Source organism: Zonotrichia albicollis, chromosome 16 (assembly GCF_047830755.1).
Source record: "Zonotrichia albicollis isolate bZonAlb1 chromosome 16, bZonAlb1.hap1, whole genome shotgun sequence".
NCBI lineage: Eukaryota > Metazoa > Chordata > Aves > Passeriformes > Passerellidae > Zonotrichia > Zonotrichia albicollis.
The window spans coordinates 9,755,751-9,782,942 of NC_133834.1; the positions used below are offsets into that span (position 1 = coordinate 9,755,751).

Genomic DNA, 27,192 nt, shown 5'->3' on the forward strand with positions numbered 1-27,192 from the left:
TCTGCAGGAAGTGAAGCTGAATTTCACAAATCTTCCCTTTCTGACGTCTCCCGAATTTCTAGGAATACCCCTTCCCTGTTACTATATTTGGTGGTAGTTTCTAGGAAAAAAAATAATTTTCGGACGGTCTTGGACTCACCACACCTCCTCGCAGAGGACTGTGCGCCCCGGGTCTCCTGGCACGGCCCCCGCGGAGTTGAGGAGCTCACGGCTCGGGCTCACAACTCCCGGCGCAGACTGCACGTCTTTGTAGCACTGTTGGAGGAATGAGCATGGAGAAGGAGTGGGAAGGGGAGAGGTGTCTTTGTGGCAACAATGAGTGAATCTTCTCTAGTTTTTTTTCCCGGCTGCTGCTCTTTGTTTTTTTGGTTGTTTTTTTTTTTTTTTTCCCTGCACTTTTTTTTTTTTTTCCTTTTTTCAAGGAAGAAGATCTTAATGAAGGAAAAAAACCCTCAGGATTTTTTTTTTTTTTTGCTCTCCGCTTCCCCCCTCTCCCCCTCCCCTTGATGTGGCCTCTTGTTTAGCTTGTGGCGTGACCGTGATGAAGAAATGTTTCAGGGCGCCTGGCAGGGTGATCTTTTTATGTAATGAGTCAGGATTTTGCCAACGGAAGGAGCCGGCTCGGAGCGAGGACCGGAGAGCTGTCTCCTTTCAAGAACAGGGACCTGCCCGGCGAGCGGCTCCCTGCGCGCGGGATCCCCGCTCGCTGCGGGCGCTGATCCGTTCCCGTTCCCGGCTCGCCGGGGCACCGCCGCGGGCACTGACAAGCGGTGAGTTGCGCTCTCCCTCCGCGCCCCCGCTCCGCGCCGCCCGCGGGGAGCAGCGCGGCCCCGCGACGTCCCCGCCGAGGCCGCAGGTGCGGCCGCCGCCCCGCGCCCCCTTCCGCGGGCAGCCGGGGCCGCGCCCTGCGCGGGGATGGGGCAGCTCCGCGGCGGGCGGGCACCGGGGCGCGCGGGCGCGGCCGAGGCAGCGCGGGCGCGGAAAGGCGCCCCGGGAGCGGCGGCGGCGGCGCCGCGGGGCCGCGCATCGGCGGGCGCGCGGCCCCGGGCAGCTCCCGGCGCGGCCCCGCGCCCACCTGCCGCAGGCCGCGCAGGGTGCGCGCCGGGCGGGGCTCGGGCCCGCGGGGAAGGGGCGGCTCGCAGCCGTGCCGGCACCCGCGGGAGCTACAGGTGTGCGCTCCCCGCGGTGTGCGCTCCCCGCGGTGTCCGCCCGCTCCCCGCCGTGTCCGGCCACCGCTCCCGTCCCGCTGCCTCCGCGTGGCTGCTGCGGCGACTTTCGCCAGGCACAAATAGCTCCAAACGCGCGTGCGAAGGGGGTCGATACGCACCGTCTGATCAGGTCCTGTGAAAACCAGAAAAACCTCCTAAATCATCACAGCCGTAAATAAGTCGGTTAAAATGTATAGTCTGTAGAAAGAGGAATTATTTAAACATTTTTACTTAGGCAGAATTTCCATCAACTTCCCTGCGTTTTCCTTTCAGGATGTATTATAAAGGTGTTTATAAAGCAGTCCAGCTAGGACAGCATTCTTCAGCTCCGCATTTTGATTATCAAATGTAGAATGAATGTAATAGCGGCTTTTCAAGGACAGTAATTAGTTTCTTTTAAAGTAACTGACAGCTTTAACCCACTTCAGCCGTCCAAGTGTAAACTATAATGCTTTTAAACATGGATTTTATATAGAAGTTCTGTTGGAATTATAAAGTGAAGATTTAGAATATATGTTCCTTTTGTCTGTGAATTTCCACTATTCCTCTCATCTTTGAATGATCTTATGAAACAATATTGAGGGTAGTAAGATGATGATGTAAAGCTGAATACTTGAGACTATCATTGTTAGTAGAAAGAGACCTGTTTTCAAGTAAAGTGAAAATAATTTCTAGTTTATTGTGCAAATAACAAATTTAGAATAATGACAGCTATTTCTCTATAATGTGTCAACTTTAATCTGAAAAACAGTGAAACATAAATAACAACTTGTTACACACTTTGAGAAGTCTTAATAGATATATTGAGTGCTGGGTCTAATAACTGCTATTCTGTGGCATTTTATAGGCACTTAGAAAAGGTACTTCTTACCTGCTTGATAAATAATTCATAAAATATTAATAAAATCAATTAGTATCTGTTAGCAATCCCTGCTGTCCAGAAACAGAAGGAGGATGAATTGCGACTGGGCTGTAACGTTCTCTTTTGATTAGTGTGAAAATTACCCACTCTATAGGCAGTGACTCAGTTGATTGGCCATATCTCACAAAGATACTTTACTTACAAATTGAATCTTGGAAGGCTGTGGTTCCAGAGTCGGGGTTTTGGGGGCGAGATGAGCTTATGTTTTATCCAACTGGCCCACAAAGTCCCGCTTTTGGTGGTCACTTTGTTCTGCAAAAGAAAACAGCACATTATGGCTCTTACATTGGACAGTAAACTTAGTAGTAAACTACTGCTGCACTTAGTAAAAGGCTATTATGCACTTTAAATAAATAATCATGCTTTAGCTTTAAAATTGTCTTCAGCAGTAAAAAAGTAGATAGAAAATAAAATAATTCTGAAAGTTAAACATAAAAGTTTTCTAACTATTGGTGGTGTTTTTCTCTTAAAAAGACAGCAAAAGCTGAAGAAAAAGTCGCCTTTCAAAGGGTGCATTACAGGTGAATTGGGAGAAAAGATGGTCCCTAGAAAAGAGAGACAGTTTAAACCTTGAAAAAAACCTTTTAAACACTGGTAGCATTTGTGTTGTCAATCCACACCTCTTTTTTTTTTTTTTTTTTTTTTTGCTCGCAAAGTATTCAGTTGTAATGTATCCTTTCTGTGTGTCTGTGTGTGTCCACATGTGTACAGTCCTTATCTATTATTCAATTTCAAGACTGCTGGTTTTTGTACTGTTAAAAGTTGTGAAATATATTATTGTAAGGCAGTGTAAACCTGAGCTTGGTAGAGCTGTTTAAGTTCGTGTTACTATTTACATTTTGGTATCAATATTGTAAAGAATTGAAGTATTATTTTTACTTAAAAGTTACATAGCTGTACTTTCTTCATGGGATTCCAGAAAATGTTGAAAACATTTCTCATGGTTCCAAATACACTGCACAGATATTTAATACTGAATGAACACATGATACACAATGTAATTTATACAGGGTTTCATATATGCAGCATATTCACACAAAATACATGCAGGAGCTCAGCTAGTGTAAATGTGTCTGTCATAGTTTTGACATTTAATACCAGCTAATCACCTGCTTGAGCTACACATAAACATCCAGGCATTCACACTGTGATCACATTGTCACTGCAGTCAGGTTAATTTTAAGAGCTGACCTATAGAGACTGAATCAGTTTGAGTATTTCAAAAAGGCCTGGAAATTCAGCTGAAGTGAGAGAGTGACACGCTGTTAAAGCAAAGTTGTTGGCATGTGATTTATCTGATGAGTATGTGCAGGATCTGTACATTTATGCAAATGAATATCAGGATGAGTTATCAAGTTTTGCTGTACAATTCTCACATTTTACATTTTACAGCAAAATAATTGCAACAAAAGGGGAATAGGATGTGGCCAAACCTCAGTGCAACAAATTCCTCACTTGTTTAAGACTGAAATCTGATTTGGAGGAGCTTAGGTCAGAACTGTGGTGCTAATATGCTTTTTAGCTACTATTTTCCATGAAAATAATACTGTTCAGAAGCAGCATTTATGAAAGGTTAAATTTTCATAAGCCAATTAAGTTAAAAATGTAACTGTAGAAATTTTTTATTTTTGACTTATACTAGAGTATATTGGTACTTAGTTTGTGAATACATTCCAGACTTGCCCAGTCTTCCTAGTTGTCAGATTTGGATTGGTTTAATTCCTGTGGTCTCTTCTCTACTATTCTGAGAATGTAAGAGCAGAGAATCAGAGATGAGAAAGTGGATCAGTGTGAGGATCTTGCTTTAAGGGAAAAGAGAAACACATTCAAACATCAGCAAAGATCAGCTCTGCTCTGCTGAAATACCACAGTTACTTCTCACCAACTGTTACTTAAAAGCTCTTAAATTAAAATGTAATTTTGTGCAGCTACTTCCAGTAAGATGTAAAGATCACACTTTGTTAATCAGCTATTTTTAGATTATTTTTTAAAATAGATTCTATCTGCTATCTGGCTCTCTACTGAAGATATATAAAATTCACTTGCATTGCTTCTAGCACCAATAACCTAGCTATAGAAATAATACACTATTTAAATGATTAACGAGCAGTGTTAAAGAACACAGTTATGCTTCTGTAGGCCTTCCTCATACAATATTTTTATTCACATTTTTTCCCATCAATAAGCTTACAGAAAGAGCTCCTGTTTGTCTCTGGTGTGCAGTAGAACAGACAATTTTCTGCTGCTATAGATATCATGCATATATTTTAAACTTTGAATGTATGCTCATTTTGCATGTGTTACTTAAATTAATGATGATTAGAGAAAACATTGATAGATTTCCTAAACATCTGTGTTATAAAAATTTGATCTCTTTCCCTCACACTGGTTTTCCCAGCAGCTTTGCGTGCAGCTTGGGGTGCTGGCCTCAGAGCTGAGCCTCCTGAAGTGCACTGTGTATCCACAGTATTAATAATTAAATACCTGGGATCAGTCTATCTTGCCATTTGGTATGAAAAAAGAAATTTACAGAAGATAAAAAGTAGATGGTATGTTTGTAATAAAAATTAAATTTTCTTCAGATAAAAATGTCATTAATTATTGAAAAAAAAAATTAGAAATATCAACCCCAATTATTTATTGCATTTATAATTTACAAAATTGAAAGTCCTACTAGCTGTCTTTCTATTTAAAATAAATTTTAAACTACATTTTTAGAATTATTTTTCTGCATTTTTAAGCAAACCTTTAAAAAACCAGCTCACAAACACACTGAATCAGCAGAGGATTACCAAATGGCCTAATCTGTTTACTTTTGAAATTTTATTGAAAGCAGTGGAAAGATCAGGATCTGCCCTGGAATCCTGTGGCATGGTTTGGAGCTTGCTCTGGGGCCTGTATTTTCTGCAGCAAGGCCTCAACCTTTGACACCTCCTGATCCCGTGTTGCAACAGAAAAGTTTTGTGACTCCCCTCTGATCCAGCAACAGAAAAAGAGACAGAGAGATAACGACCCCAAGTTTGGAAACTCATGACCTGGAACAATTAAAATTTTGCCTTACTAAAGGCTGCAGAATCAGTTGTCCTTTCCTAGGAAATTATCCAGAGTTTTTCCAGGGCAAGAGCGCAGACCCCCGAGGTCTGAATTTTAAACTGTGCCTTGTCCTTTGCTCCCTGTTGCAGAGTTACACAGCAGCCCTGCTGCCCTGGGGAGAACCTGGAGCTCACACCACAGGAAAGGTCTGTGCGGACACAAACCAGTCTGTTCAGGCATGTTTTTTAAGGACATTACTCAAAAGATAATTTTACCTGCCTTGGAAATCATATTAGAAGCCTATGAAGCAAAAACAAAACAAAACAAAGAAGTGGATTTTTGCAAACGGGTTTAAGAGATTTGGGGAAAACCGCTGCTGTCACCTGGAAGCTGCAGCTGTAGTGGAAGACATGGTAGAAAAGTGGTTCAGACCCTGTGGCTTGAGCTTCTGGTGGAATCAATGAATTTAAAGCATCATTTGCCCAATTCACAGTGCACATCAGGCAATAACTGCACTAATCCCTTGCTGCAATGCCATAGGCTGTTCTCAGTCAAACAGTGCAAACATGTAGGGAATTTGGTAAAGGTATCAACATGGAAAAAGGAAACAAAAAATCAGGGGGGTTTGCCTGTTGTCAAAATGCCCAAATAGTTATTGTTTCCAAGGTCTGGGGGCAAGGGCAATAATTCTGTATTCAAGTGTGAATGGATAGGCCTTTTTCAGCTTGGGAATTTTTTTCAGGACCTTTCCTAAAACACCTACAGAGTAAATAAAGATAATATCAACAGAAATAAAGCCCCATGCATTAGTGAGGTAACTGGCTTTGTGAGGTAGCTGACAGGGCTACTCCTTAGCAGTTGGTCCCAGGTTACCCCTGATCTCTGACTGCCTGTTGGATGCAAGGCTCTTTAATTACCAACATTTTTTCTTTTAATATTGGAATTGTAATTCTCTACAGATAGGCTCCAGAGTTTTGTTGGGTTTTTTTTCCTGTTTGGAGTATACCTGCTCCTAGCTCAGCTCAAAAGAAGTCTCAAAAATTTGAGTCCTATCTGATTTCCTAATATGCCGATTACTTACATTGTTGATATAAATGAGAAATTTCTAAGCAAAATTATTTTGATATTTTCAGTTAATACTGTTAAATGCAATTTAGCTGTTAATGGGGGAGACTACAATTCAACAGTATAAAGTAGTATTTTTGCTATTTGAAGTATCTCAGCTTCAGTCAGACAGTCCAAATCTTTTACTGCAATCATGGTCTTTCTATATGAACCAATATAAAATACTATCTGGACACTAATTTTTTAAGTAGAGATTTTCATTTGTAGTTCAGGACAAGAATTAAAAAAGAACACACACACCCCCCCAAAAATATAAAATGTGTTTTGTCATCTACAACAAGGCATGTATTGGCAAGGCAAGGTTGTAGGACAAGGTGAGAAAAATAATTCCAGGATGTTTCAGGACTGGCCCACATGCATCAGGAAAAATAAGGGAATGCAGTAATTGTACTGAAAGGGCATTTCTAGATGTTACACATTGCTGCTGTTAAAAATTTCTGGTTTATGGTCAGCAAAATCTGGCTTTCTGCTTTGATGCTGCTGCTGTTTGTATTAAAGCTTTTTTTTTTTAATCAAAGGCCTATTTCAAAGCACACAAAGTACACACACCTCTGTCAGTAGGTGCCTGGATGCTGCTCTAAGTCAGAAGTATCTCCACTGAATTAAATGGATTTACATCCATAAAAAATGCAAGTGAGATCATGTTAAATTTTCTGGAACCTGAGAAAAGAATTTAGTTAATTTTTCATATTTTAACATGAGCAAAGGACAAATGTATTACAACGTAGTACTAAATAACATGAAGAATTGAGCATTGCTTTTCTCAACAATATTATTATTATATTTTATGCTTTGTACTACAAGGATCTGTGAAGGATATGCCTGTTAGGTGCTATTCAATGGGGATTGTTTTAAAATAATAACTTTTCACTGAGCATGCCAATTGAATGGGCATAACTTAAAGTTCAAATGTGTTACCTGTTTTACTAGTGATATTTATAAATATGGATAACTCAGTCTACTAAATTGGGATTCCCCTTTGTATTTTCACTCTGACTGGTCCTTCTGTATGTATGGGAAACTGTCCAGACAGTTCATTGGAAAATATCTCAAAATTCTTTAAAATTACAGATGTTCTATTATGTATAACTTTCTTCTATAAACTAATGTTCACTCTGTCAATGAAGTATCCTTAAAAATGAGAAATGCAGGTCAACAGTTAATGATGATTATCCTGGGGTTTTGTTTTGGTGGGGTTTTTTGGGTTTTTTGGGATTTTTTTTGAGAGCTGAAAGAAGAAATCTTGTCCTGTCTTGTCTTCATGCAAAATGTATTTTGCTTCCCAAAAATAGTATTTCTAAGATATCTGCCTCAAAATTCACTTTATTACGTGGACAGAACCATTTTCTACATCCAGAGCTAATGAATTAGAGGATCCTTGAAAAACTACCATTTTACTGTCCAGTGGACTAACAGAAAATGATGACATCCTGAGGTATTGTTGGAAAGTTGTTCTAACTTAAAAATCTTTTTTTTATAGTTTCATTCTTGATGTTCCACAGCATTCACCACTTCCTGCATGGCTTTTAACCGCAGGGAAAATGAGGGACTTTTGGGGGCAGATGTGTTTCCATTACACTATCATAATGCCCCTAAAAATCCTTATTGCTCTTGCAGTGTTCTTCTGTATTGCTGGGCCTGGTGAGAACTACTTGAAGACCTAGCTTATAAATACAACTTTTCTCTAAAAACACTTTAAAAACACCACTGAGTTTTATTTTGCTTGTCTTATATTATTTTTAGTTGTGTTTACTGTTGCTTAAAATATAAATGGCAAGATATGCAACCACCTGTTGGTAAATAAATGTCATAAGTCATAAATCCAAGGGACATGCTGATAACTGCATGGGATTATGAAGTGGGGTCTGTTTTGGCTTAAGAGTGAGAGCTTCATTTTTTGTGGTACAACTAACTTGTTTTTTACGTAAGAATTTAGCATTTATGTATCTGAAAATATGACAGATGTTTTGCAAGCTAACTCAAATGACTCCTGTGAGCCTCACTTAGAATATTTACTGCTTTTGGAAACACACATCAGGTCATTTATCAAATGCATAGATCTGTCCAGTACATTTATTTAAATGCACCAAAATATTAAAATCATGTTTTAATACAGTCTCAAAATAAAATGACGATTATACCTGCAGAAGACACTGTGTGCTGTCAGGTGTCCTATGCTTACTCAGCTCAGAAGGTCTTTGTGTGGCCGTACCTGTTGCTGAGGCTTCTGAGGAAGGCCCGGTCCTTGGGGATGCAGTCCTGCCCTGTGGCTCCTCCCAGGAAGGGAGAGATGCCCAGGGGTGTCCCGGGCACAGTTGATTCCTGCTGGGTGGCAGGTTCCCCTGGAGCCTGCAGAGTTTCAGTTCTGGAAGGAGAAGGCAGAACACACACACGTAAACATGGTCTGTTGTTGTCTTGGTCTTGCAGAGCAATACATCATCAGTTTGACATGTGCAGTGCTGGTAACATTTATTTCAGTAGCTGAGTGTGGGGCACACACAGTGCTGTCACTGCTTTGTGTTAAATGTGCTCTTGACTTCACTGACTCATTTAACAGAAATTATAGATGATGTGCCATGGTCCCTCTGACAGGATCTGCTCCTATCTTTAAATACCCTTCAAAATATTTGGTGGCATAGGAAAGAAACTAACTGGGTGGATTCACCATACCACTTTTATATTAAAGTTTAATCTCCAGGGAGATGCTCTTCTTCGTTCTGCTATAGGAATGTGTCTCATTTTTCATGCAGCAAAATCTTACAGGTCGTGTCCTCCAGGTCACAAAGCAGGCTTGCTGCTATGACTGAGGCTCAGAACTTTTCCTGCCCAGAGAAATACTACAGTTACAAGAAAATTCCTTTCTAGAAGGATGGAATGAGCAGTGTTGAACAATTTTATATTCACAGGTCAAAACACGCTGGAATATGTCCTTCAAATAAAACACTGCAAGATGCAACAGCATTTCAAATTAATGTACAGACAGAGAACAGGAAATGGTCATTACATTAATTTGAAATCTTCATATCAATATTCCAGCACTCCTGTTGGACTGTTGATCACAAGATGATCCCTAGCACCTTCTGACATAAATGGAAGCTGTAACACAGACTGGCTTGAGGTTTACCCAGCCTTTGTAATTACAGTTACTTACAAGGTATGAAACTAATTGAACTATTAATATTAGTCATTAGTAAAAAACTCATTCGAGTTTTTTGCATGTTTTTATTCAAAATATGCCAAGGTGTATGTTCAGTATTCTTTTTATTTCCAAATGATACTCCTAGGTAAGGACTCTGCATCTAATAGAAAATGTTTTTTAAAAAAAAGCACACAACAGCAAATAACATATAACTGTAATTTGGGTTTACACATTTTTATCACTGAAGAATAAGCATTAGAAAATGAGAGTCAAGCATAAGGTTTGAGATGTGTACTTAAATTTCTGAATTCAAATACTTGCTTCAAATACTTTATTTTAAATATTTAAATTATTTGGTATGAAACAGTATGTCACAAAAATCTTTGGATCTGATATAGCCTCAGAGGAAGGACTGCAAAACTCATCTGTAAAGCTGTCCAATGCAGCTAACAGCACATTAGGAATAGGCTGGGAGTAGGGTTCAGTGTCAAACATTGTGTAAAAGATAATATTCTTTCTCTGCTTGTTTTCTTAAATATTAGCAAAGCACAGATTTCTATTAGCCTCTTCTTAGAGAGTTTAGTTTCTTTTAATTATAGTGCCAAGAGACATTAACAAGAACAAGCAAATTGTTCTAAAAGTTAGAACAGTAGCAAGTAGGTAATTTTTCGAGTAGAATTTCCACAGTGGAAAAGATATTAAGTATTTATGTGCCAAGAAATGAGTAATATGAGAATATTTAGATTCTTTTACAAAATGGAAGAGCATTGACAACATTTTAGTTTTTTATTATATATAAAATAAATATAGAATGTAGAATAATATATGAAATATAGAATAAAGCAGAAGAATGTGGCCAGAAGTAAAGGGGAAGGAAGGATTCATCACAGCCTGCAATGGAGCTTTTTTCACTGAATGCTTAGTTATGGAAGCAGAAGTGCATACAAAAATAAGCTCCATGAATAAATGGTCACTACTACATTTGTCAATTATATTAAATTGTTTCAGACTTTGTTAATTTGTTGCCATTTATAGCTGATTAAAGATGGTTAAATGGTTTTATTTTTCCTTAACTTTTGAATGTATACCATTTTATTCCCATATTTAAATAATTAGTGCCAAGATTTTGACTAAAGTGGATCTTTATCATTGTATTATCAACAAGTGTAAATGTCAGTTATGAAGTCCATGACTGACATAATTTCAGCTTCAGCTGGAAGAAAACTGTTCCTTGTGTTGCTAAATACACTTTAGCAACACAAGGAATCAATGAAATTGAATAAAAATCATTAAAAGAAAACACATATTTTATAATCAGACTTTATCAAGATATGACCTATTTTATACTTAAGAAATTAAAGTAGAAGCTGAAATGTTAGGAGATTATTAATTTCTTCAGTAGTTAGACTTAACAGGTGAGATTACCAAATAATTTACTGAAAAACTGGAATTCTTAACCAAAATTAATTTTGTTGGCTAATGGGGCTTGGTTTTTTTTAAGGAAAAGCCACTTCAAAATTTTCCTTACTTTTCCAATGACAGATTGTATTTTTTATATTCCTTTAAAAGCAAAATCTACAGCCTTGCTGTTACTACTGTCTGAGGCTTTTGGAGATCTCAGCTGTGAGAACAGTGTAAATACCAAACAAGATTGCAGCAGGTTAATTTTGCTTCAGAGGAAGCAATAAGATATTCCTATATGAATCCAGGGAATCTGTGCTAGTCATTTTTGGAGTGCTGAACTAATCCATAACAAAATTATCCCATGACTGCAGTTGGCAATATGGAGAACTGAGGGAGCCCACAAGATCCCCAGACTGTCGTTGGAATCAAATGTGGACTTTGTGATATAATCTGGGCTCATACTCAAATAGTCTAGCTTTAGTATTTTGGTAATTCATATAAAATCTTGTTTTATGGATTTATTCTGACTTGTACCAGAACATCACTTTTTTATTCTTTTAAGACTCTGAAATGAAACCATCTCCAGAGTTCTGGTTCCAGTCTGAGCATCAGGATGTGGATGTTTCAGCAGTTTTGTAGTCAAGGTCTAGGCCCTGATTTGCCCTCTGGACAGTGACAGGGAGGTGCCAAATGCCTGAGTGGAACCCAGGTGAGGTCAGGTGGCATCTGCCAGCCTGTGCCAGCCTGTGCCAGCCTGTGCCAGCACTTCACCTGTCAGAGGGAGCAGTACAGCTGCCACCCAGTTCCAGAATGTGTTTTGATCTGGAATAGTCAGCTCTGGCCTTAAACACCGTATCTTTCTGTACCAGCTCCATTCCTACCTCGTCCTTTCCAGATTAGCTAGTTCATAAACAGAAAGTTCCAAGAAGTCAAAAAACCCACCCAAAACCAGAGGTAAGTAAAGATGGAGCCACAGCTGCAATTTCCTGATAACAGCCCTTGCAAACATCCCAGAGGGGGCTCCGAGTGAAAAAGTGACACCAGTTAGGCTGCTCAAGGCTCTGGATTTTCATGTAAAACAGGACCCGGCCATGCCTGCAGTGTCCCAAAGGCCACCTTTGCCTATCCCAGCACACTGCAGTGTCCTGGAGGCAGTGTCCCAAAGGCCACCTTTGCCTATCCCAGCACACTGCAGTGTCCCAAAGGCAGTGTCCCAAAGGCCACCTTTGCCAGGCTGTCACAGCACCCCCAGGTCCGGGCCTGAGGCCGGGCCTGGCAGCCCCCGGAGCCGGGACACCCCGGGCCCTCGGCCTGTGCTCTGTCCTTTGTGCTGCAGCTGCGGCTGCTCGGCAGGCACAGCACACGGCACTTCTGTCACTGCTATTTTATCGTTTCACTGACTTTTTCTCAGATGTCGCCCACAAGATAGCAGAGATGGTGAACTGTTGTGTCTTGAGTTTCATCTCAACCAACTCCCAAGGAGAATTTCCTTTATCACTGTTAATAATGGAACTGGAAAACTGCCTTCAACTCTGGTTGGGAAAGAAAGCAGTCATACTTTAATGACAGAGTTTTAACTGATTTCTCTAGGAGTTCATACCAGCAGAGTATTATATATTATATATTATATATTATATATTATATATTATATATTATATATTATATATTATATATTATATATTATATATTATATATTATATATTATATATATCCTTGAACAGCAATTCCACAGAGTATATTACAATTCCTGTAATAGCAAGTTTTATGTCATTGCACAAAAAACCTCAAAACATTTCTGATGAGGCATGATATTGGGTGGTATTGACATTATTATAAATTTTCATTTTTTATGGAGAACATAAAAATATATTTTCCTATTCTGCCTACAGAACACTTGAAAATAATTAAGTATTTTATGTTAAGGCACCAGACTATTGCAGTATTACAGCAGAAACATGGAGTTTTAGATATACTGGGAGACAGGGACTTTGTTTCTGTTCTGTGTGATGATTCTGCATCTCCCAGTCATGATATATGCATTTAACACTCAGGTGTTAAAAAGTTGGAAAGAACAAATAATAAATTCAAGGTGCTGTACCTGATTTTGGAATATTTTTTAGGCTGTAAATTATTGCTGCCAATCTTTAGCATCAGTAATACAGAACAATTTAAGCCAAGAAAAGGCATGAGAACTAAAAAATAGAAGAGTAAAGCAAAGTTTCTAGACTTGCCAGCTGCTCCTTACATCAACTTTCAGTTCTGCTGCTTGCTTTGACTGTAGCAAAAAGATAAACATGTTCTTGTTGCAAGTTAACAAACACTGCCATGCGTGGCAATTTGATAAGGGGTATTAAGAGTTGTATCAGGAGTTTATTAGTTCATTTGAGCAAAAGATAAACATGGTAGAAAGTTCTGATGTGCTGCTGAAAAATGAAAAATGACTGGTCAATGCCAAAAACAGTTCTGCTGAAAAAAAGGGTTTCTATTCTTAGTGACTGGAGCTTTCATTGCTATAGACAATTTTTCTTTCTGTTTGTAGTAAATTCCTCAATGTGTCTGCCTCCTTTGTAAACTTACACCACTGCTCTGTGGGTCTGTATTTTCAGGTGGTACAGATATAGCAGACTGAATTCTACACTCACAAGGAACTCTGTTAAAGTCATTGCACAACAGGCAGAATTTGGTTTAGTGACATTTTCTGCTTGGTGTCTTTTCACATTAACAGTAGGTGTTGAGATCTTGTCTCCATGTTTTTGTCTGTTGTGGTTATTGAAAACTAAATACAGTGTATTTAAGTATCCTTTAATTTAGCACTTGCCTAATTAAATTCTTGTCTAATTATTTTTATGATGTAGGCATACATGCCTTGCAACAAATTGATAGTGTTTGACTCTTGATATTGTCACCAAATCTGTATTTGAACTAAGACCTGCCAAAACAAATATTAAAAATCCTGCCATACATCCCAAATGGGACTTTTAGCTTGGCAATGCAATATAATATAAACAAGGAGAAACAAAGACATAACACAGTGATGTAGGATCAGAGTTTACTGGCAAAACCTGGATGTGGTATATTAATCACAGATGATAAAACAAAAGCAAAAAGTCTTCCTAGATTGCAGGAAGAGATCTATATCCTACACTGTAATGACTTTTTTATATCATTTGTTTTATTGAACAGTTATTTTACAAAATTTTGGGGGTTTTTTCCCTTACAAAAGTAACCATACTATTCTATAGTCCCTTTCCCCCACTAAGACAGACTTTAAGGCACCATTGACATTTGTGGTATGCCAATTTTTATGGCTCTAGAGAAATAATAATAACACATCTAGGAGAAAATTCTGACATTTTATCTGGCAAATGTTGTTACACTTTGTCAAAGGCATAAGAACTTACTTTAATATCCTGTCTCACAATATGGGGTAAAAGGGACAAGAAAATTAGGATAAGATCAAATGTACACATTAGCAAGATGTGATCAGTGACCAGTCAGGTAATATTTTCAGTTATTTGCAAGACTTCAATGATTCCCAGATGCCTGAAGTCGGGCAAGGGTAAGGACTAGGAACTTCTGGATTTGATGGTTGCTTGGCACTGTGGAATGCAGGTACCTTTGGCCATTGAATAAGAATTGTGTCCTTTGCCTTGGCTTCCCACTGGGAGCTCAGACTGAAGACACTGACAGTCTTGCAGGACTTCCTTCCTCCCTTACTGAGGGCACAGGCACGGGAGATGCATGTGCAGGATGTTTATGGAAAGGAATAAAAACTTTTATAGCAACTGAATGCTCATGACAGAGTGTCACACATGCAGATATTTGGTGAAAGTAAACAAACTCCTGTCTGTTTTGAAGGAGAAAGAGTAAGGGCTTTTTCCTCCTCTGTATAATTAGACACTAAATCACATTCTGCTAAAAGGCAGAAATTGTTTATGTGCAGATGCTTGGCTTCCTAGAAAATATTAAATTTTCTTGGTAGCATATTTATTCACCATATTAATATTAGTCAGCTAGGGGTTACTATTTTTGAATTTGAACTACTCTGAGGCTAATAGCACAGAAGTATTGCTATTGGCATGTTAAATATTTTCCATTAACTAAATAAGTTCAATATTTTAATAAATTAATTTTCTTCTGAGTTATTTATGAAATTCACATATTCAGTTGCTTATTCTGGCTTCTTCTGATTCTCCAGTCTTGAATATTAAAACTTAGACCAGACAGTGACACACATGTAAATTGAGGGGTGGGATATGGCCTTTATAAAACAGGGCACTAAACTTAGAGGTCTCTTGGTACAGGAGACAGTGCCATTATTAAACAGCTGGTGCTAAGAGCAGTTCTAAGATTCAGAACATGAGCAGTCTGAGAAGATGGTCTGTAGGGTGTACATTTCAATTTAAGTATTTTGTGAAGCTTAAAGCTTCTTGCAGTGCAATGAATTTCCTCCAAAGGGTGTGGTGTTCAACACCAGCACACCTTTGTGTGACAATCAGCAGATTTTGTCCAAGTCTGTATTGTGATAATCACCAGATAACACATCTTATGAAACTACTCTCTACCTTGTCTGTGACATGAAGGAAGCAGGATACTAATGGATGATTATGGGAATTTATGCAGGCCTGTATCATCAATAGTCACCTGTGAGAATGCAGGAACAAGCAGCAATGTCCCAGATGAGCTGGCTGGCTGCCTACAGGAGCATCACACTGCCCAAAGAATCAACTCTTTCAACTTCACATTAGGGTATTTCCTAGGATGAATAGATCACATATGGCAAACACAGAAAACAGACAGATAGCATTTGTCTTCTGAGGTTTAAGAATATTTTGCTTAGTCTGTGCTGTAAGGAGCTAATAAAATGAAGATAAAATGGAAGAGAATATTGTTTGATAACATTTGTCTTATATTGGGTCTGACAGATTCAATGTTTAGGGTAGAATAAAGCTCATAGATCATAAAAGACCACTTATCTAGCACTTAGACTCATTTTCCTGCCTAAAGCAGATTTTTTTTACTTTTTAAATTGGGTTCTATTTGATTAGGTTGGGTCTCACCCATCATTGCAATCTACAAAGGCACTTCAAGGACCCCTTCATTTAAAACAATAGGTCAGCAGTAGTTTTGGTTTTTTTGGTTGTTTATTTGTTTGGTTTTTGGAGGATGCATATTGGAAGCAGGCCCTGATTCAGAAACTCCTGATTTCAGAATGTGCTGTAGAGAATTTGGAGGTGGAGAAGCTGTTCTGAAGTAATGGCTCTGATGTGCACCAGGAGCACTGCACAGGAATTTATCCCAACAAGCTCTGGTGTTTATCTCTGCTCAGATAATACACCTAGTCTGCTCTTACATCATGTATTCCAGTTGTGGTTAGAATTACATAGAGTTCCTTCTGAATTTTAAAAATGATATAGTATGAATTAAGAATCCTTACAGATAATTATAAAACAGACATAAATCTTGCAATATATAAATTGAAGAAATAAATAGCACCTTTGATGCAAAGCTGCTATTTAGTTGTACTTGTAGCCTTACTCACCTTGTACAACCCCAAATATAATTTGATCTTCTACATTTAAAACAGTAAATTTCCATATTGAAATTGTTTTAATAAGAGATGTGTTAGGTAGGCATTGCTAAACACATATCGTGTTCCTGAGTAACAGTTCAGTATTTATTACTGCAGTAAAAGAGCTCCGAGACACAAGAACGGGGTAGCAAAGAGAGGATCTTCCCAAATCCATGCAACCCAAGTACTGTCAGAATCATTCTCCAAGTATGTGTTGCTTCAGTATGTGGTTTTTAATCATTAAAAAGTGCAGTCTTTTGTAACTTGAAGATAAGGACTTTAATGAGAATTTTTGTGAATGTGTTACTTTCCTGTCACAATACTTGGAACGCTTTGTTAATCCTGTGTGCCCTAAACCAGGACATCCTAGCAAAGCAGCAAATGGAATGTAACCATGAATGGAACTGAAAGACCATAGTCCTTCTCTATGAAAAATACTACAGAGCTGACTGGTAAGTTCTTTACAGAGGAGTATAAACTGAGGAGAGTACTAGAAAGCATTCCTACAGAGCATGACTAGTTTAGTTCTTAGTGAATTAACAATTTTTTTAAAAATTAATGAATCTTTATTAAGTGATCTTTGATAATATGGGAAGTACATTATATTTAGTCCTATAAATGAAATATCTATTTCTACTCAATTTTTGGATTTACAGCCATATAGATTGTTAGCCAAGGTCTCAATGTAAGTGATTAAAATAATGAGCAAACATTTCAGAATGCAGGTAATGCATTGTAATTGGTTCTGCCTCATTGTAATTGGTTCTGCCTCATGGCAACAAATGATCATTTAAATGATCATTTAACCAGTACCTATTTAGTTATATATAGCTATATATATATATACACTTACAGTTTCCTTTAGGAGATGCAAAGGAAATACCTCTTTTCTATAGAACCAAATTTTAATGTTTGTAGGGTGATTTAACAGCTTAACCCCCCTAAGGATGGTGTCCGGTTTTGTGGGTAAATCCAGATTCAGAGTAAAATCTTTCAAAACTCAGCAAATTCCTCTTTGAGTCCTACCTCCCTTAGAGGCTTACCATGTGAGGGGATGAATAACTCTTTGACAGTACCATTACTCTTCACTGATAAATAGTCCTCTTGTTCATCACGGTGCCTAGATTTTAGATACCCAAAGTAAGGAGGGATTAATTATCCTTAAAGTCACTATGTTCCTTAGAGGATTAAAAAAAATGAAAAGTCAGCACATTATTTTTCTTACATACAAGATCAGAAGAAATCCTGAAAAAAAGGAGTATTCTAATATTGTCTCATTGTGGCTGCCTATTCTATATATGACACCACTTTATAAACTGCACAAATCTATTCCTGCAACCTACAGGTACTCCAAATGACAAAACAAAATTGAACATCAATATAGAAAACATAATGCATTTATCATGCAGAAATAATTTCCACCTATAAATACATTCTAAATTGAACTAGACAAGGCTAATATCACATAAAAAAATAAAGCAACTAGACATTTAACTCACAGGAAGTAACATGATCAAAGATAAAGTCTAAATGAAAAAACAGTCAGTAATTGTCTCCGTAAAATTACTGGCAGTAAGATTTTATGTCATTATTATCATATTGGTAAAACTTTCTACAGTATAAAAGTGTACACTAAATATTGTGTTGTAAAAATCCCTGTGGTATGAGTCATAAAAAAATCCCAGCAGAAACAGGTGTCTCTGTTACCTGACAGCTCTACAAGGCTTTGAAATCAGAAACTGATCTGCACAACCATAATTTTAGCATGCCTTTAAATAAGTAGATTTGTGAGACCATTTAACTTATAATGAAATACAGTAAAATGTTCTTTTGACAGAACATTTTATTCTGAGTCCCTATTTCTATATTTCATCCTAAAAATCACTTTTATAAATTACAAGTGTCACAGAGACCAGTGTGACTTAAAAAACAAATCTCAATCTATGAAAAGAGTCTTGATTTGAATAGGTTGTTTTGCTTTTAAATCAACTGGAAACCCAGACCAAATTCCCTTTAACATATTCAGTGTGCCTAAGCTGATTTTGGTTTCCTTTCAACACAGCAAATAGTACTGGTGACAGGCAATAACATGAAACTCAAGAGATTTTGGCCATGATTCTTGCAGAATTTGAAGAATTAGTAAGTCTGAAGTATGTGAAACCAGTACAAAAGTGAAGGAATTATCCATGCTAACCTTTTCATGCCTAGTTATTTACCAAAGTGAAATGTTTTTGCTATATTCATAAAACTAAAATCCCAATTTTTATGACTGTACTGAACAGGAAGGGCCCCTCTCCTATTAAATGCAGAGTGATTAAACATTGGAGACTGGAAATGCTGGTTGATAGAAATGGCTGGTGCCTGTCCCAGAGGAGGTTCTCCCTGAACACAGACTCTGATAGCTGCTGGATTAACACACGGAATAAATAAGGATGATGACTGTTTAGATATTGCTACTGGCAATTTCTTTGTACTAATTCCTCTGCAATACTCCTATTGGTTTAGGAGGAGAGGACACAACAAATTAACCATAAATCCTATGCTTAATTCCACATTTAAACAGGCTCCTTTGCTGCAGTGGGAGCTGCCACTGCAGTGAGAAATTGTGTGTGTGAGAGCAGTGTCCCATGGCTGTGTATCTGTAAATCTCCTTACACAAAACACTGCCTGGGCCAGGCTGTGACCTCAGGGAAGAAGGAGATTGCTTGACTTTCATATAAAAAAGCATGTTGCATGATAACTGGACAATTATTTTTTCATTATTCCAGCAGTTGGGCCAAATAAAGAGCGATTGTGATGTAATCCCAGACACACATCTCAGGTACTTGCTTTGAGCTGCAGAACACTGTCAAATGAGTAGCATAATCCAGAAATCATCTAGGAAAACTGCATTTTGTCCTTAAAACTAACATTCGAAAGTATTGCTTGTAGGTGTTGTTTCACACTTTGCACAACAAATATGTTTCATTTATTCAAATGTACATTTTCACTCAATATTTACACTCTTCATACTCATCCATTATTAATGTAACCCTGACTCCCTATTGTAGAATGGATTTTTACCTGTAGCATAAGGTTTATCCATAAACAACTGCTTGACTAGAATGAATAATGTAAAAAGCATATTTTCAAACCATGACCTACACAATGAATTTCTAGTGGTTGGTGACAGAAAACAATGTGGTTATAGTTCACAGTAAGATCTTTCAATTCTTGGATTGAAGTTTTCTAGCAAAATGTTCACTAGCTTGAATTAATTGTGATAACCACTTATTCACCAAAACAAAGTACACATACACAATTCCATCAGAATTCCTCAAGTCTTTACCAGCACAGACAAATTGCAATAGGAAATCTTTTAAGGATTAACTGGAAAAGGCAAACTCAGTTGTTAGCCTAAGAGTCTGTCCTAAATTGCAATAGTTTAGTTAAAATACATAGGAGAAGCCTTCATGGTGCTCTCTGCACTTGACTGCAGCCAATACTGTTAATCCTCTAATGTCATAAATACTGTAGGAAAGACATGCTAATAAAAAAGACAGCACTGACACCATTTATCATGTGTAGGAGTTTATAAATAATGCAGAAATCTCTCTCGCTTTTACAAGAAAATCAGCTTTACAACAATTTTCTGAGAGAATTGACTATAATTTCACTGCAAAAATATTTATACTCTGAAAATAAAAGTCTTTTTAAATAACCACATGATTTTAATTGTCATTATTATATCTATGTCAGCTTTTAATGAAAGACTTATGGATGTGTTATTAATGTTCCTGCTATCTGTTCTGTTTGTGGGAAGATTTGATTTAATAATGAAATCTGCTCCATTTGAAAAATGCATTTCAGCCTAATGTCAGAGCTTTGAAAACCTGGATAGATTAGATATCCAAAATGACTTATAGTTGGGCAAAATGGGTTTTCTCCTAATTAAGACACAATACAATAAGATTGTTCAAATCAACTACTGCTAACAAAAATGCCCAAGTTACATGTATTTAGGAAAGGTTTAGCAAATAGCTGTTTTCTGATACAAGCCTGCTGCAGAGCACTCTGTAGGGAACCCCACTGTGTGGAATTTAAGGGCACGGGTGGAATTTACAGAGTCCATACACCGCATTCCTAAAATGTTGATAAAGACTGAGTTTCGGTTACATCAAATTTTTAAAGGTTGTCAAAATAAATACTGCAAGGTAAAACTCAGCAAAATGCAGCATTGTTTCTACCATAATCTCTATTTTCCAGGTATTTGTAAAATTGAGTTGTTCAGCCCATTTCCTGTTATGAAGAAATCCTTTCTAATTCTGAGTTCTGGATAGTGGCAACACCCATTAAGAAGCAGACAATAACCATAGCATTCACTTTGGCTCAAAATCTAAATCCAAAACCTGTATAACATTGTAGAAGTAGGGTTTTTTTATGTTATATAGATGTGTTGTTCTTCCCTGTGCAAACTGTGCTATTGCAAGGAGCCCTGTAATCTTCATTGAACATAATTCAGTGATGGAACTCCCCAGAGGACCAGGCCTGCCTGGATACAATGCCATGGAGAACTGAGGAATTTTTATTCTTTTTACTCAACAGAAAATAAATAAAAGGACATTTTGCTATTGTTCTACAGTGCTTATGGGAAAATTTTTAAAAATCTAAATTTTGTCATAATCCTTGTTTTGCTTATTCTTTTCTTATGGGTAAAATATTCTATTCTGTTATTTAAAGCTATGTTGAAAAGTGAGGTGATTCATGTCTGTGCAAGTGTCAGGATTATGTACATTCTGTATATTTTGATATTCATAATGAGTGTAACTTTGGAATGAGAATAAAATATAAATTAAATACTTTTCCCAATACAAACTGTACAGATTTTTGAAAGACTACATAATCCTCACAAAACTTCTAGGGCCCACTTTTGTCTGTGGCAGACACCTTCTGGCACTTACACTGATTACAGGAATAGATGCTAGTAAATAAAACATCTCTAGCTAATAGTACCAAAGATATAAAGTACAGTAGTAATGGAACTAGCTGTATGTACTGCTATGGAGTATAGTTTTCATTGTATGACTTTTTCATTTCAACCACAACTCAACAGGATGGTGAAGGAAAGTGTGAATACACAGAAATGTGAGATGTTGTGACTAAGCACAAGAGTGTAGCCATGGGAAATTTTTCCTACAGATCATCTCTTTGCATGAAGCTTTAAAGGTATTTCCTCCACAGAACTCAAACCAACCCCCTGATGTAATATTAAAGTGAGTGGCCTGTCTGTGTGTGTCCCTTACATCATCATTCCTTAAACTGCTCTGTACACAGGACAGCACGGGAAGGAGTTTGCTGTGACCCCACCCCTGCAGTTCCCACAGAAGCTACCACTGAAACCCTCAAATGCCTGCCAGAAATCTCAGCATTGAGAATTCTAAGGAATTTGCCAGCATGGTTTTAAAGGAAGCCAAGAGGATCATCAGTTACATACAATGATTACATTTTTGCCTGCTGATATTAATCCATTTTTAAAAAGAAATGAAAGCAATATGTGTTTTACTTTTCTCATGCTTGTGACTGCAAATTCCAGTTAAAAAGTGATGATTTAGGTTACAGCTTTTGTACTTCCATTTTCCCCTTCAATTTGTCAAATGCAGTGAGAGCACTAAAAAAAGGAGAGAAGAATAGAGGTGGCAAGGCTGCTAAATATAACCAAGATTGTTTATGTCAATGAGCTCTGCAAAAGGATAGTGTGTTTATGTGACTGTCTCAGTGAGTTGGTTTGCAATGCTCATTTATGCTGTGCATCCCTTATTGTTCACATTTCAAAGGCCTTTTTTTTCCAAGGCTCTAAACATACATATCAAAAGTTTCATTATTAACTCAGTTGTGGAAATTGAAGTATTGAAGCTGACTGACTCTGTCAAGTCAATATTTACTGTTAGAAGAAGGATTAGATTTCATGTCATGTCTCCAAATCTTACATCCAGAATTGTCCACCTACCACACTGTGATAAATGTTCATGTGTTTGGGTTTAAGTGCTTAGATCCCATGGAAGAGCAATCAGGAAAATTACTAAAAATTTCTTAAGGATAACTCAAATGTTGAACATGAAACCCCCACACATTTCACATTACAATTCTCCTCACTGCCATTTCTCAGGAATGTTCTGATTCATGCTTGTGGAACAGTTTGTGTGCTGCAGTTTAACTTTGTATTTCTGTGGCGGTACCAGCAATGTGCCAAAGCAGCGATTCCTGCAGCCCGCGTGTTCACTGCTCACCAAACGTGTCCTGTCCGCTCCCATCCCTGCTTCTGTCACAACTAGAATTTTTTGTAAGATAAGAAAATCCCATTTTTACCACAGGAGAGCCAGGCTGCTTAGGTCACAAGATTCTCCTGGCTTAATCCTGGCCTATGAATCATGAACTTTCCCTAATAAGTACTGGCATTCTTCAGATGATCAAGCTAGCTTACCAAGGCTTCCAGAGCTTTCCACATTCATTATCACCATGGTTAAAGGATCCAAAGTAGCAGCTAATTAAGAATTATTAAGACTGTAAGTTGTTTATTCTTACTTTTCCTTTGTGTCCTCTATTCCTCACTCTTATTTGGGTTGATATTGCAAATGGCAATAACACAACTCAGTTAAAAGATAACAACATATGAAAAGGATTATGAAAAATATAAACTGAACTGAGAATTAGCTATATGGAAAATTGGAAACAAATTTGCTTGCTTTCTACACTAGAATGGATCAAAAGTAAGCTATACATGACCACAATTCCTGTTCAGAAAAAGCTTTTTTCTCACATTAGATCAGAAAATTGTAAGATAACCAGACTAATAGTAAGCCTCTACTCTGGAAATAAATTACTTCTGCAACTTTTGCAGAAGCACTCACACTATTGAGAAGTGATAGTAAATACTATGTGGTTAAGTAAGTATTCTCTTAGAAATTTATAATATCACGACTTTCAAATTATAAAGAAACTATTTCTTAACATTTGAAAGTGGAAACAGAACATTCACTCTAGGTTCAGAGTACAGAAAATTGCTGAAATAAGTCTGGACTTCTGAGTACTTTCAATCTGGAAACCTGACAATCCTGGACACCTAAGGAAAAGATTTATATTCTTGCACTAAATTCAGATACTAAGTCTAGTAAAAGTAGAACAATTAAAAGCCTGTTATGTTTAGCTACCAAAATTATATTTTTTTATCTTTTAGCAGGATGAGCGTATCTAAATAAATATTAGGGAAATTCCTCAAACACTATTTTAAGTGTGACACAGAATGATAGGAAAAAAGTGTATTTTATATTTGGAAAAAAATAGGAAGATTTGTACTTAACTGGCAGTTAATTAACAACATGCATAGGTGGATCGATTCTATATGTATGAATAACAGGATACACCCAAGTCATAGTCAAAAATCCTCTGGGAACTTCTGTGAAGACAGCAAATATTTTTACAATAGCAGTGATTAAGCCTGAAAATAAAGGGAGAAAGCCCTGAAAGGAAATCAGAAGTGAGTCAAAATCATTAGTGGTTACTCTCATATTTATCATCCAAAGTGAGTCAAAATCAGCAGGCGTTACTCTCATATTTATCATTGTATAAACTGTACTGTAAGAATGCAGTGAAGAGGAAATGAAGAAAAGAGATTAGGAGAGCAAATCCATCTTTAATATTCTTTCCAAAGAAAGAATATTTGAGAAGAGTACTGAAATCTGAGAAGAGTACTAAATAGAAAGTTCTTCTTTAAGCACTCAAATGAGTTCTGAAAAAGAACTTAAACCAGTGGAATGACATTCTAGTTTATGTTTTCCAGACAAATACTTTGAAATCAAATTCAGATACTCTATGTAGATATTTAAAATTTTTTAAATTGCATAAAATTATCATAAAGATTCAGTATAGCCCTTTTTTGAGGCATAATTCAGTAAGATACTTGAACAAATGAGTAGCTGAACATGAGTCTTGCTTCCAAGGACTTGCATAATTTAGCAACCAGGTTCAGGAAATGACTCTAAGTAATACCAGCCTGATTCAATAAACTATTTGAAGACACAGGGTACTGAGCATTGAATTTAATGTTTGCTGTGTCTGTAAACAGATAAATAGAATCTTGCTCCAGAATGAAGGTGTCTCTGCAGAAAAAGAAACATTCTCTAGTTCTAAGAAATGTTTTCCTGAATAAAACAGTATACAGAAATCAGGCAGAAAATCTAGCATCTATGCCATCCCTGTCTTAAAAACCATTATTTGTTAGAGATAAGCTCAAGCCACTTAAGTAAGAGCTGCAGAGAGATAAGCAACACTTCTGCTAAAAAAGTTACTGAATTTTTTCCAGACTTAGTGAAAAACATTGCAAAGTCTTATAAACACTTCATAGCATCATGCAAAAATTTAGATTAAAATTTTAGGCTATCTCTATGCTGAATGTTTAGAGAAGAAGTTTAAAGTTCTCCAGAAGCTGTTCTGTTTGATTATTAACTCTTTGTCCTGTTCCTCACTACCTCTGAAAATATTTTGGGTTTTTTTTATTGAATGGTACAAATCTGCAGAAATTGTTTCACAATTCATATTCAAAAAACCCCAACTCTAAAACTATGCTTTCAACAAAATGCAGCATAACATCTTAATCTAATAAAGTACTGCCCTACTTTCTGATTTGCAGACTTCAAAAAAGGAGTATAAATATTTTACTTTGGCATTGGGGCAAAATTACTTCCTAAGGAAAAAAAAAAAAAGAAAAAATTACATTATCTTGGTACTCCTTTCAGTCCTAGAAACTGCAGAACCAGAGAGTTTTGAGACGTGACAATGTCCATGATGCAGATCAGTAACAGGAGCCACATTCAATTGCTGCTCTACAATGGCATTAAGTAATCAGAAAGGACAACAGAAAAGAAACATTTCCAGTGCTGTTTTTTCCCTTTGGATGAAATGAGCTTGTGTAGAGTTACAAAAAGGAACTAAAATTATAAGGCCAGAATATAGGCATGGCATGATCCTAAAGAAGAATCTATCTTCCATATGCTGTACAAGCACAAAAATAATGATCTATCTGAGCAAAAATACTTTCTATTTATGAAGAGAAAATTATTAATAAAACTATTTTGAGATCGCATTAAAAGCAACAATGAAAACAAAATAAAGGTAAGTATATAGCAAAAGCAAGATGGTTTTGAATGCTAGACAGATATAGAAATTATTTCCTAAAACTTCTTCTATCAGTTACTATTAAGTGTGTCATTCTTTGTGGCTTGTCTTTTTCCAGAGAGCTCCATCATTGATCCAGTGCAGATTGTTCATTAATTCTTCATATCATTATATTAAAATATAGGAAAATAAAGATACACAGGGTTCACACCATCTTTCTTTTCAGTCAGCATTTACTTCTCTTATTGGTTTTGTTTAATCTCTCAAAGGGACAAAGGAAGGAGAACAATAGATTTTCTCTGAAAAATACTGCTCTTAATATATGACATCTACTTCCAAGTATTAAATTCAACTTAATCTATGCAGTGATCAATAGATATGGACTTCATGGGGCAGTGGGGCAGTAAGGCTACAGCAATTAGACTCTATCATAAGTCACAAGGACTGCTGGTGGCTGTTCTCCTTCTAAGGGTTTTCTCTTGCTTGATATACCAGTAAATTTACATTATAAACCTGATTTTTTCTTATGCATGTAATATATTTTAATATATAAGTTCAGTCAATGGCAATTGCATCAGTTTAACATTCAACATTTATCTCTTCTTCATGATCTTAATTTATCTACCTTATTTATTATCAGATATTGCACATGTATATGCATAGGATTCCTACCACATTACATTCCTGCTTATGATTTAAAAGCAAATGAGTTAATTTTTTCTTCATAACAAAGAATGCAGCATGTTATTTATGTTATGTACCACTAGGAGAAAACTGATAAAGAGGAAATGAAGCAGGGGAACGGAAAAACAAAGTGAGAAATGAAATCCAAGTTTCTAATGCAGCGATGTAATGCCAAGAAACTGCTCCAGAGAAAATGAATAACTGCCAGCTTTTCAACCTGTTGCCAAGAAAATGTTGCTGTGTTCACTGATCCTGTAATTAAACTGAGTATGTTCTGAAACAACTTCTTCTGAATTGTGCCATCTTCTGTGAAGGGGGAGGGAGCTTTATTCCTATAATACACCAATAGAAAGATGGTTCTTCTCTAAAAAATTAGGTAGAAAAGCAAGCTTGGTTTAATCATGTACACACATTCATTAAAGAAAAAAAGTAACATTTGGAAAAAGAAATATTATTGCCTACAGACCTTTGAAGGGAAGCACAGAACTGTAATTTGCATCATTCAAAATACTCATGTGCAGGGCAAAAAGTTTTGATAGCTATCTTTTAATGTCCTGAAAAAACAGCTGCCTTGCTGACTTCTACTGTTTTGTCTACATTTTAAAATGTGACTTATTAATTGTTCTTATAGCAATTTCTTGCTAGGATTTTGAATAAATTGAAGTTATTGCTATTACCCATGCTGGCCAAGGTATTTGTATACAAGTATGTCAATAAACCAGATCATACAGTATACTTCTGTTGCCACATTTTATCTTGTTCAGCCCAGTGTTGGTTAACCAAGATTTCATAAAGGCTGACTATATTCTCTTCACCTCTACTATGGTAAAGCTTTATTGTACTCTGCACAGCTTTTGTGCATTCCTCATGCTTGTACACCTGCTGAGTCCATGGGATGTTGCCTTTTCTCAGCTGAGGCATTCTTTGCTCTGTGGCTGTGCTAGGCAGGACAATC

At 37.0% G+C, this 27,192-nt stretch overlaps 1 protein-coding gene across 1 annotated transcript; it reads left to right on the forward strand.

Moving 5' to 3' along the window:
• The first annotated feature begins 541 nt into the window (after positions 1-541).
• On the forward strand, positions 542-26,970 carry LOC141731034 (uncharacterized). Its single transcript, XM_074553044.1, has 2 exons — positions 542-16,855; positions 21,496-26,970. Exon 1 carries the CDS (start codon positions 542-544, stop codon positions 1,385-1,387), a length of 846 nt encoding a protein of 281 aa, XP_074409145.1. The 3' UTR covers positions 1,388-16,855; positions 21,496-26,970.
• Positions 26,971-27,192: the final 222 nt, after the last annotated feature.